A 12,406-nucleotide genomic window follows, 5' to 3' on the forward strand; every position below is an offset into this window, starting at 1 on the left:
TTTAGTCTGATTTTTTTTCCCCCGGCTGTTAGGTTCTTCTTCTCCGGTCAGCAGGGATAGTGGCTCTCTCCCTGCGAGCCCTTCCCACCGGAAACGCCTGCAGACCCTGGGAAAGCTTAACGAGCCAACACCTGGAGCGCAAGACGGATGATGGAGGATCTGATTGGAGGCAAGGGGAAACACTTTTAATGTGATACTCTCACTGATTTAGAAGGCTGCCCAAACGTGTGCACAAGCCACAAATACTGTTTAAGGTTTCTTTTGCTTTTTCTGATTTTTTAAGTTCAGGAAATAAAAGGTGAAAAATAAATAAAATCAACAAAACATCTAATTCAATAAGCTTTTCCATACAGCTGTGTCAAATTTGAACGTCAGAATTTTCAATTGGCGGTCGCTCCCACAGCACTTGAAGGCGACACGAGAAAACTCTCTCATGTGATTGGCGGAGAAGGAACCCCATGGGGGGGGGGGCGTGGTCGACGCGCTGGCGCTCCGACACCCGCCCCACGCGCCGCTTGGCTCGTGCGGGTCCAAGTCGCCTTACCAACTTTTTTTTTGTTTCCCTCCACGAGACCAGTCGGTTGGTGAGCGGCGGACCGCTGCACCGTCACGACCGGTGCGTCTCCGTGCGTCGCCATGAACCAGATCGCGTCTAAGTGACGGCTTTGTTCGGCCATTTGGACGAAGCGAGTCAGAGAGAACAAGTAAAACCCCGGAGAAGAAGCCGGTTGTCGCTGCGGGGAGTTTTTTGTTTTTGTTGTTTTGTTGCTTTTTGAGAAATGGAGGCTGTGAGTAAGTGGACCCCGGGACAAGTGACGGACTGGATGAGAGGTGAGGCTGCCGAACAGTGAGACCTAACGCTATCCCACGGGTCTGTGGGACCCGGTTAGCAGGTAGCTTACTGATGTAAATAACGGTTGATGTTGTTCTTTCACCGCCTGCTCTGAGGTTTATCAGGGAAAGTTCTTGATCCGATGCAATCATAACTAGAGCGGAATGGATCCGTCGATTAATCGATCGAAACAAAAATGATCGGCAAATGATTTGTCCATTTTTTTTTTAAGCAAAAATGCCAAAGATTTGATGGTTCCAGCTTCTCCAGTGTGAGGATTCGCCCCCTTCCCAGTCTTATGTTGTACTTAACTGAATATCTTTGGGGGTTTGGACTTAAAAAACAATCTGAAGACATCACCTTTTGTCACTATTTTTTTAATCTTTTACAGACCAAACAACTAATTGATTAATTGGAAAAATAGCCGGCTGCTTAAGCGATAATGAAATTAAATCGCTAGTTGTAGCACTAATGATGACACAGGCGGTTCTAGGGTGTAATTAGAGCAATAATCAGTAACATTTTACCATGGAAACCAAAGACATACTCTTTTATACATGTATTTATGTTATAAAATGATCATTTCTAAGGAAATTAACAACTGCACGGTCAAAGGGGATACAGTTTGTCAGGGTTTAGTACAGATTGCTGAATTCTGTGGGTTTTACAATACGGTTGTTTAATGTTGTATGTAAGTGTTTCTCATCTGATCATAATTGAAAGTCCAGGCTTGCTGTCCCGTGTTAGTCCCTGAATAAAAAGACCTGTCTGTGAATTTTGGCCTCGAAGCAGGTTGTGTTTTGAATTTTGGCGGCGTTGCGACCCATTTGTTTTAAATGTGGTTCACGGATGGTGACTTTAAATCATCTTTGGGGCTGGTCATCCCTTGGTGAGGTTTGAGACCAGCGAGTGCCGATAAAGTATGAGTTTATCAGCTTCACACCAAACCGGTACCTTTTTGACGGTGCTTCACTTTGAGAAATACGAAGGTGTTGTACTATAAAACTCCAAATTTCTTTTGGCAATAGAAGCCAAATTTCTCAGACGTTCAATGTTGTTTGAACAGAACCAACCGTGCAAGAACTTTCCTTAAATAAAAAGGTCTAAAATTGGCAAAAGTCTTGTTTAAATCGGAAACAATCAAAGAACAAGAATACAAATCTGGTCAAACGTTCAGCGCCAGCTTTTGATACTCTACAGTTGTCTGATCTTGGCGCCACAGACACATTTTGCTCAGTACTAGACAAGTATTGAAGTCCATGACGCAGCCATAATCAGCTCAGCAATATTGCCGTTGCCTGGTTGCTCGTTATTTGGCGAGAGTTACGCGCGTAACTGAGCCTAAAACATACAGTACACTGAATTAAATGATGGTGCGGGTTAATTAAACTTCCACTGTGTATGTGTGTTGACTCAGTAACCGGCTGCAGGTTGACAGGCTGATAAGGAAAGCCTCCATGATTATAGCAGTGTTTACCTTTTTTTTTTTTTTTTTACTGACTGTTATATCACTGCCCGCAGTACAGTAACTCAGATGATGGAAAATGTCTTGAGTTTTTATTGAGTATATTGATTACAGTGTGTAACTGAGCAATTAACAGGCCCAACCAGTTAACAGATGAACCATCAAATGACAATTAGGCCCATAATTCTGGTTTGATAAAGACCAGTTTTCAATTTCTAGGAAGTTCGGACAAGCAGCAGCAAGACCAGCAGCTGCAGCAGCAGCAGCAGCAGCAGCAGCAGCAGAAGAATCATTTGTGTTGCAGTTTGAAGTTTGAAGCCTCAGCCTGATGCTTCAGTTTGTTAATGTTTACAAATTAACATTTGAGATCAATGCATCCTTGGTTATAGCTCATTCTTCCTCAGATATTGATAAAAGTAAATCCTTGAAAGTAAGAGCTCGTAATCACTGCACTTTTTTTTAAAAAGATATTTCCACAGGGTACCTCCTGGACTGGAAAGTCTGGAAAAATAACAAAACAGCCCAATTACCTGGAAGGCTAAACATTTTAGCCTGCGACCAAACTGAGATTAGGTTGTTTTGATGGCGATATAGAAGTTGTTATAGGTGTCAAAAGCCTCCAACCTTTACTGTTGTTGGATGTTTCCTCAACATCTGGGAGATGAAATTCCAGCTGTGTTGAGGAGTTAAAGTTGAAACTGTATCACATCAGTTTTGTTTTTTTGGAACATTTTAAATCCTCTGAAATGGTGAAAGGTCTTAAGCACCCCGTGAGCCGGTCTGTGTGCGAGTTGAATTTACTGTTGTGAGAAAGCGAGCATCCATTCACCCCAGCTCAGTTGCATACCAATCCATGTGTCATTTAGCGGCAGAGACAATGCAGAGCTGAGTGTATAAAGACACAGACAACAACAGCTCTTCACAAAAGTCGACCTCCCGCCGTGTGGAGGGTCAAAAGGTCACTGTGGCACTTTTCCCTGGTGCTGGCGCCATTAAAACAGATCTGGAAAGAGAGACAAACACACGGGTCAGTCACGGGACCTTGATTTGTTCTCTCCCCTTCTAAAATAAAACATTCAGCAGGTCTCTGATCAGAAAATAATTAAACACGATTAGACACTCAGTGCCAGCTGTCAGTGCTTACAACACAAATCAAACTCAAAACACAATCCATCTAATTATTCTTGTTTCATTACAACTCTCACTTTGTTGCAATGCCTTACTCCGAAATCATGTCAGAATATGTGCAAAGGGCAACTGTGTTTACAGGATCAGGCTTTTATTGGCAACAGATCTCATGAAAAGACCCAAACCAACAATGTGTTAGTCTCCTCTCTCAGTGCTTCCTGACTTCCCAACCCTGTCTGGGGCTCCCAGCTCCAAACCCGTTGGTTCCTACTGAAGATGTAAATCTTCACACTCAGCTCACAAATATATAGTTTCATGTGTAAAACAATGCAGAGTATTTTCCTAAAACAGCTGCTCACTCTAGTTTTTAGCAAACAAACAGGAGGAAATAGTGCAATGGTTGGGGACTTTTTTCAGCAGCAGATTAATCCATATTTGGTGCCATTGTGAGTATTTGGGGCAGCAGGACGGTTGAAATAAACAGTGTGTGTGTTCATGGTAATAAAGGAGCATGTCATGTTTTTTTAGTACAGCTCTATGATGATGTTTTGTCTGACCAGCAGTCCAAAACACGCAATTTAGTTTAATGTCATAGAGGACTTAGAGAGCCACTAACTACTCACATTTTAGGATTTGTGGCAGTTGCTTAAAAAATGACAATAAATCGATAATCACAATGGTACCAGATTAATTTTCTACTGATTGACTAATGGATTAATTGAGTAATTGACTGATCTCTACTTGCTAGTAGGACTAATTCAGTTCTTTTACAAGGTTGGTCTTCTCATAATATGGAATATCACCAGACTTGTCTTTAAAGGGGGAATTTTCTCAACACAGTCTGGCGTCTAAAAGCTGCTTTCACTTATGATTCTGCTCTGTAAAAAAAATTGCCGTTCATTAAGTGACGTGGATGCTGTACGTGCCTTCAGCGTGCAAAGATGAAAGTTGTAGATGTGAGGAAATAACTTAATCTGATCAGTAAAGTGATAAAACTTCAGGATTCAGGATGCATTTTATTTTATTCTGTTTTATTCTTCTGACCTAATTTGTCAGTGACCCAGATCCTGCTGTAGTATTTACAGCGTAACTACACAGTGGGTATAGGCGATCAGTGTGTGTTTACTCGCCTCGTATGACTTCAGCAACAGGTTTCTCTCATGGGAGGTTCAGTCAGTCATGTTAAAATCCTTTTGTTTGATCTGGAGTTGGTTCCCACAGGCCGGCTGTCACAAATGCCAGGAACATCTCATCCAGGCTGGAGGGAAAAAAAAATCGTGGAATAATCCTGGAATATCAGAGATGTTGGAGGAGAATCCCAGGAGAGGGTTAGTTAGGGAATTCCATTAATTCAGTCAAGGAATATGCGTGAATTTCATGAATTCGCCAGTACAAGAAATTACTTTTTCATGTTCACTGTACTAACTTAGACTGAAATCAATCTGACAAAGACGGAAAGAGGGAAAATCATCACTCCTGCATCATCTCTTGTGCACGATTTATGGAGCCATATTCTCAAATCTGGCAGCCAGACATCCCTGCTTTCCTCAGTTAGAAGAACATCCCATGTTAGAGAAAGTCATGGAGTTGATTTGAGAATTGTTTTCATATTCAAGATGTTTGCATATCCTGAAAATGTCTTAAAGAAGTTAATAAGCAGATAATTTGATAATCGATTAATCATTTGAGTCATTTTTCAATTGGTTGAGATACTAGTCTAATATTCAAATTGGCACTAGAAAATCTTTAATCAAGCCTTAAAAATCTTGCAGGGATTCAGATACAGTATTACTTTTATTATTGTACAGTTGAGGCTGGGTATAATTTTAAAATTTTCAAGACTGCTGCAAATTTGAATAATGTTTTAGAATACTTTTTTCAGAACCTTAGAGTACAAACATGTCTTGCCCGCCCTCTTTTTTCACAAAAAAAAAATAGTCCAAAGCTTTATCTAGCAATAGCTATATATATATATATATCGGAACATAAATGTTTAATATGGTCTTAATGAAAGCAGCCATACAAGAACTTTGCTAAAGCAAACACCATCTGAATTTAGCTGATTTCTGGGCTAAGATTAGGAAATTCCCGATCAAAGCATAAATAAACAGTACAAAGAATCTAAGACATTGACATCGAAGAAGCATTTGGTGCCAACTAATACTTGACAGTTTTCGGTTCCCGATGCTTTGGACACGTTTTGGTCCATACTCAAAGTATTGAGGTTTGTGTCATCTGAACCAAGACAAACGTCATGTAGCTCTGGGATCAGTGGGAGTCTCCCTGGGACTGAACCCTGAGGCACTTTTTAAGTGCCCCGTGTTACTGGAGCAAACTGATCAGAGAGCTGTAGCTTCAAGTTAAACGCATACATGAGCTCAGCGCGTTGAGACAAATCCACACGCCACTCTGCTCGTCTGGCAGGTGCAGTCGCACATGGCAACGTAAATGACGACAGGGTTAGGAGGCTTGTTAAAATAAAGTGTTGCGTCCAGTTCTGTTTACAAAGGGTAGTGTAGAAACATAGCAAATATATGAGGAGGTAAATTGGAAGACATTACCCGTGTACTGCTAAAACACTGAGCTGGAATTTCTGTATATTGCTGAGTTTTGTAGATTAGAAATAAAGATAGTTAAAGTAGAAATTCTGATCTGCGTTTTTCACCCTTTTTTTTTTGGACTTTTTTAGACCAAGCGGTTTATTGATTAATGCAGAAAAATGTAAGTGTAATAGATGTGCAGTTGTCCATCAGAAAATGATGAAACTCTCTCAGTGTTAAATCATTTTCAACGTCAAATCTCTTATTAATCGTTATTTTACTATCAAAACTACTGAAAACACAACTTCTTTGACAGTCTTTTTGTGATTGTACTTGACTGATAAGATGCCTCCATCCGGGTCGTAAATAGGTCATAAAAACCCTCTTCAGCTCCAACAGATCCTTAATTTCCACTTTATAAAATTCTGACAGTTTAGAAGTGCAGAGTTTGTAAAATCAGATTGTTATCATTTACTTTGACTCTCCGGTTCCTCCCTCCTGATGTTGTTTTGCCAAAATAAACTTATTTTATCTTTCAAAATGGTGGAGAGCAGAGGAGAGCAGCCAAAACTCTTCATCATTGTGCTTTCAGTTTGAAGAATTTTATCTAACAAAGACCTTCCTGTCTGTTTTTTTTGTTGTTATTGAGATGAAGGAAGGAAGGTTACAGATCTGGGAGACTGAGAAACCTACTTTAATTACCGTTATTAAACAATGTGCATTCATTTAGCTGTAAAGAGGCCCACACTGCTGGAAATATCTATTAATAATCCATTCTTTTCATCATAAACTGTACAAAACGTTTTATCATTTTAAGTTCTTGATCTCACCTCCAGCTTGTTTTCTTTGGCTTAGAGTTTGGGAAAGTTTGAGAAAGTTCACTTTGTTACATATTTGTATTTGGTTCATTTTGATTTACACTAAATAATAGTAAACAAGTCACCTGACTGCCAAAGAGCTCGTTTATTTGAGTTATTTGCTAAGCAGACAGACTAGTGACTATGAAGATGGAATGTTTTCGTCATAGGCTGTCATCAAGCAATAAATCACAATATGAAAAAGTATTTGTTTAGAACCGCAGGCTGCAGTGGCCAGTCAAATAACAAACACCCGAGACAATTATACCATCAATAACTGACTGAGAAAATCCCTGAAATGAGACAGAAACTGCGTTTCCATCCACCTATTTTTACCATTTTAATGTGCATTTTCAATTTTGCTTATAAAAGACGTAGGTGAAACACAGAGAATTCTATATCAACAGTGTTTAGGGTTGACTGATGTGCAAAAGCTGATGTAGCGATTAAAATACAATGCGACAAAGAACGATGGAAACAGACTTAGAGAATAAATCATGATGGGCATGAAGCGTGGGACCGATTGTCACTCTAGCTTCCACTGAAGAGATGAAAACGTCAGATCCGCGTGGAGCGACGAGGAAACTGTAAACTTCCTCACATGAATACATGAAGAAGCAGAAATATCAGATTTCCATCATATTTCCCATCATGTCCTGATGAACCTACTGCTAATATTCATAACAGTATTGGAAGGAAACATGCATTAATTTGCATTTCCTTTTGATGATTTTCTGGAGATTTGATTACAATTTGCGTTATACATTTGGATCGGATTAAGGTATCTGAAAGTGTGCAGGAAGTCAAACTTTCTTCTTCATTATTTCATTTTTCCTTCACACCTTTCTACCAGATGTGCATCAGACAGCACTTCATTCTTTTTCTCTTAAAAGTTTATTCTCTAAAATGTCAAAAATAATGACAAATGGTTATCATGAATTATCAGAGCCCGAAGTGAAATCTGACCAGCCGTCAGAAGGCCCCAGTATTTAAAAGACTCAAGTTGTCATATGAAAAAGAAACAGCCTCACATCCCCGCATTTATGCAGCTGCCTGCACATATGTATTTCAAATACATTGATTGAAAACATACAAGACCTTTTTTTAAATTTTTCGACATTTCAACATTTAACATTTGCCAGCAAATCCAACCCTCATTCCTGTAAGTAGATCTTTCGATATCCGAAAAGGTGAAATTCTGGGTTGCTGTTGAAAGTTAAACTTTTAAGATCTTTTTCTTCTTATACCTGTAGTTCTTTGTATTTTCGAGGATGCCATAGTTAACTTGCGACAGAGCAAGCAAAAAGAAGACAAACCTGTCACCAATGGGTCTCGCATGAGTGAAGGCAGACAGGTGTGCTGTTTGAACTCAACAGCTGGAACGAATCCAGATCAGCCACATGTCATCCTGTAAGACCAGATAAGAAATTGGCATCAGATCCACAGTGTGAAGGCTGGTTGTTTGTTGAGTGGGAGGATAGCCTCCAACTGTCACCTGACAGTCGTCAGGTCGTCATTGCCTGAGGCAGAGCAAGGCACTAATGCCCTCAGGGTTTGGGGTTGAAGTCCCATCAGAAGCACAGAAATGGTGAAAATTCACAACATCATGAAAACATTTACAGTGGAGACATCAACTTCAGACAGTATTTTGATGGCTTGAAAAAACGGGGGAATTGTAATACGCTGTATGGCCGAAAGTACGTGGACACCTGAATATTCCACCCGTGTGTGATTGTTGAACATCTCGTTCCAAAGCCATGGGCATTAATCTGCTTCTATAAGTGGTTTCAGACTTTACACCAGATTTAATTTGCTCTTATTAAGCTACAAGAGCAACAGTGAGGTACAACACATAATTTTGTTGATTATAGTGTAACTAAATAAAGGTGTCCAAACACTGACTGTGAGGTGAGAAAGGAACCAGGGATTGTACTTCTCTCTCTACCGCTCTTTTTTTCATCAACTATTAATGGCACTTTTAACGTGAACAACCAAGTTCAACACTATGAATGTCTTCCTGGAGAGACTGTCTGAAAGTGTGCGCTGTTACCCGAGTTTTCAAACAATAGTGCGACTCCACCTTCTCTATCATCATCTTCCAGTGTGGCTGTTCGGAACAACTATAAATACATGTGCTTTACAACATGGTTGGATAACACATTTTAAGGACTAGTTCTGGGAGACTATATACCAGCCTTTAACCTAGTTACTCTTATTTATCTGATTAAGGTAATTTGAGTACTGGTGGTATGTTTGGTGCCAGTTGTTCAGTTGTCTTAATTATTGCCTTTACTGTTGGCTGAACAGTTATAAATGACCCCTGCTAAACTCTACAGTCATCACACCACTCTTAATCACTTTTATTTGCATGAAATTGTACTGATTGTCCTGTAATGTGATTTCGATCAAAACATCGCCCAACTGGCAGATAGGTATTTTCTTTCCTCGTTGTTGGTCTCCCACCCAACGTTTGTCATATCAGTGAAACTGGGTTCACTGGGGGAGTGTGGTGAATCAGAGGAAACGGCCAAATTCCCTCCCCTGAGCACCTCTTCCTGCTTTTTTCCCGGTTGTGAGCAACTTTGATGTCGTTCAGCAGTGAGAGTGTTTGGAGCCACGATTACACGGGACTCACGTAGAGCTGAAGCCAATTAATCTATTAATGTAATGACAGAAAACGGATCTGCGACCATTTGCTAGGATTTGCTGCTTTTCTTGGTTATGTTGTGATGGTAGACTGAACATCTTTCTGACTGTTGGTCAAGAGACAAAACAATGTTCCTGTGGTCCTGCTGATGTGAGTCAGACATCTGTGCTGTGCAGAGAGTTTTATCACCATGATTCATGTAACACCTTATTAATGGGTCCCAGTAAATCAGATTGGGAGGTTTGTCAGCCTGCGTCAGAACAGCTCGAGCAGCTTCAGCGTCATAAAGAAACTGAACGATTAACATCTGCAGGACTGCTTTTCATGAGATAATGGAATATAGTGATGTAACAGCAGTATCAGCTGTAACGTTAGGGGGGCAGGATGCTGCATTCTCATAAAGAAATTACCCTCCTTTTATTGTTGTGTAACTCTATTGTTGGCAGTGTGAGTCTGTAATTCAGTTGGTCCACCCACTTTTTGGTCCAGATCAAAATATGCTGACAGCCTATTGGATAGATTCCAAGGAAGTATGAAACAGACATTTTTGGTGCCCAGTGGATAAATATCTTTTGATTATGTGACGACTTTGGTGATCGCTTCTGTTTTCATTTAGCGCCACCTTCAGGTCAAAATTTCTACTTCTCCAGGTCTTCATTTCATGGTAGGATACCTCTTAGGCTAATAACAGACTTCCTGTTGGTCTCAGGTTAACATGGCAGTATTAGTCTTAGCGTCAGCGTTCATCTTTAAGTACAGCTGAGGCTGATGGAATCCAAGATTCAATTCTGACATTGTAGCACTGAATCTGAAAATGGCTGCACTACAGAGGATAAAGGCTTCTTGATGTAGGTAATAACTCAGGCTTTTCTGTGCTGCCACCATCAGGGCATCAGGGATTTTTACCCCGCTAGTGGTAAGAATCTAACATCCATGTAGTGTCAGTTGTATTGCAGTAGTTTTTTCTTTTTCTGGTGCTTCACAGGGCAACACGTCCCTATCTGGGACATTTCTCAGCCAGTTTGACGGACATTTTAATTTTGTCCGTTACTGAGTGGACCATCCATTCCAATCGCTGCACCAGTGCCCTGCTGTTACTGGTTAAACTGGGCTGCTTTAGGTCTGTGCAGTGGGATTATTGCTATCTTTGCTCTGCACACACTGCGAACTCCCACAATCCCTGTTTGTTTAGTTTTATAGGACTGCTAAGCACAAATCTGCACAGTGCTGAAGGAAATCCTTTTTCCTCTTGAATACTGTTTGTTCGACAGTGCCCCCCCGCTGTCTTGTACCATTGAGATGAATGGTCAGGGTGTGTGTGTGTGTGTGTGTGTGTGATATAATGTAGAGTCTGACAGAGGCCAAGTGAAGCTATGAATAGTCTCAGTGCTCTTTTGCCACTTTTCGTCTCGGCTCTCCACCCTCGTGCTGTTGTGATGGAGGTGGGGTAAATATTCCTTTTGTAGCCCCCAGCTGGGGAGTGTCGGGTCCAAACTCTCTTTGTGCTTCAGCAACGCAACACGTGCCCTTTGTTGTAATGAACAGGCGACGTAGAGTTCAATCAGGACAGTCTTTTCCTTAAAATGAACAGTAGTAAGCCTAATTTCAAACTAGAGATGTGTTATTTCACTTGTTTGACTGCAGTAAAAAGGTTTTTCTCAACCTGAGTTGAAATGGTTTGAAACAGTTGGTGTGATTCCCCGTTTTAAATACTTTTGCAGCTTGTATTTTGCAAAAAGGAGAAATTATCCTCGAAATGTTTGTGAATTATTGCATCAAAAAAGAAGAGAATTAATTAAAGTGCAATATCACTATCCAACTAATAAGTAACTAGCTAGCATACAAGTAAGTGACGTGTATATGAGTGAATGTCAAAACTGTAAATTATAGTAGTTATGTAGCTGTATTATATGAGAATGTTCAACATGAAATGATTGCAAGAAACTACAGGCCTATTAACTATTTAAGTATTTTTAATATGGTTTTGTCAATTTTCCTCCTTTTTTTTCATTAATAATTATGGCAAATATCTTTCAAGGCTCCCCTGAAAAGGATCTGATAAGTGGGGAGCCTTGTCATAGCGCTGTGTAATATGAGGCAGCACCGCTTGTTTCTTTTGATTTCTCTGACAAATGATTAACCTGGCTGTTTATGAGCAGCTGGAGTTTCACCTGCACCTCTTTTTACTGACGTCCTCACGTGTTTGACTGGAGACGGACAGGCTAACCCACTTTATCATCCTTGTAAATACTTTCAGTTACTGTCAGGCTAGGAATTTGGAAGGTGGTCCATAAATGTAACCATGTCAACAAACTCTGAGCTATTGAAAGATGCTTTTAGATTTTTACTAGAACTGATCCGTCAGAGACTTTCATCTGTTGCCTAACAATAACCTGCAAAAATGAGTTCAAGGGTAAAGACTTTCTTCTTCTAGTGAGGTTTTCTGATATGTGTATGCTACATTAAAACAGGAACTCTAACATACACTGCATGGCCAGAAGTATGTGGACACTTGATCATTACTCTTACATGTCATTGTTGAACGTTTTATTGCAAGACCATGGGCATTAATCTGCTATTTTTCTACCTGTTATCCAGCAGTAGGTTGCATCTTCGAAGGTACTTTTGTCATCCCACAGATGTCTACTATCTGGACAAATTCCTTGTTTAGTTGATTTGTGAAGTGAAAAGAAGTATATCAAACCCCTGCAGTAAACAGACATTAAAATGAGTCTTTCTTTAAATGTTAAAGCTCTGTTGCTTTTGAGTTTATGAACTTAAAAAAAAAGAAATTAAACTTTTCCACCCTGCACTGCTGCAGCTGCCTTTCAGTGCAGAGAGAGTTTCCTACCAGAGCCTGACTGACAGGAGGGCAGAGGGCCAGAGTCGTCTGCAAATATAAGACTGGTCTGAGATGAGACCACGAGAAATGAACTT

At 40.2% G+C, this 12,406-nt stretch overlaps 1 protein-coding gene across 1 annotated transcript in view; it reads left to right on the forward strand.

Moving 5' to 3' along the window:
- The first annotated feature begins 512 nt into the window (after nucleotides 1-512).
- The window catches only part of cnksr3 (cnksr family member 3), a 56,650-nt gene continuing 44,756 nt past the window's right edge, over nucleotides 513-12,406 (forward strand). The window contains exon 1 of the mRNA XM_040125931.1: nucleotides 513-831. Within this exon, the coding sequence (XP_039981865.1) occupies nucleotides 780-831 (52 nt within the window). The 5' untranslated portion in view covers nucleotides 513-779. The remainder of the gene's footprint in view (nucleotides 832-12,406) is intronic.

The sequence above is a fragment of the Xiphias gladius genome, chromosome 4, assembly GCF_016859285.1.
Source record: "Xiphias gladius isolate SHS-SW01 ecotype Sanya breed wild chromosome 4, ASM1685928v1, whole genome shotgun sequence".
Taxonomy (NCBI): domain Eukaryota; kingdom Metazoa; phylum Chordata; class Actinopteri; order Istiophoriformes; family Xiphiidae; genus Xiphias; species Xiphias gladius.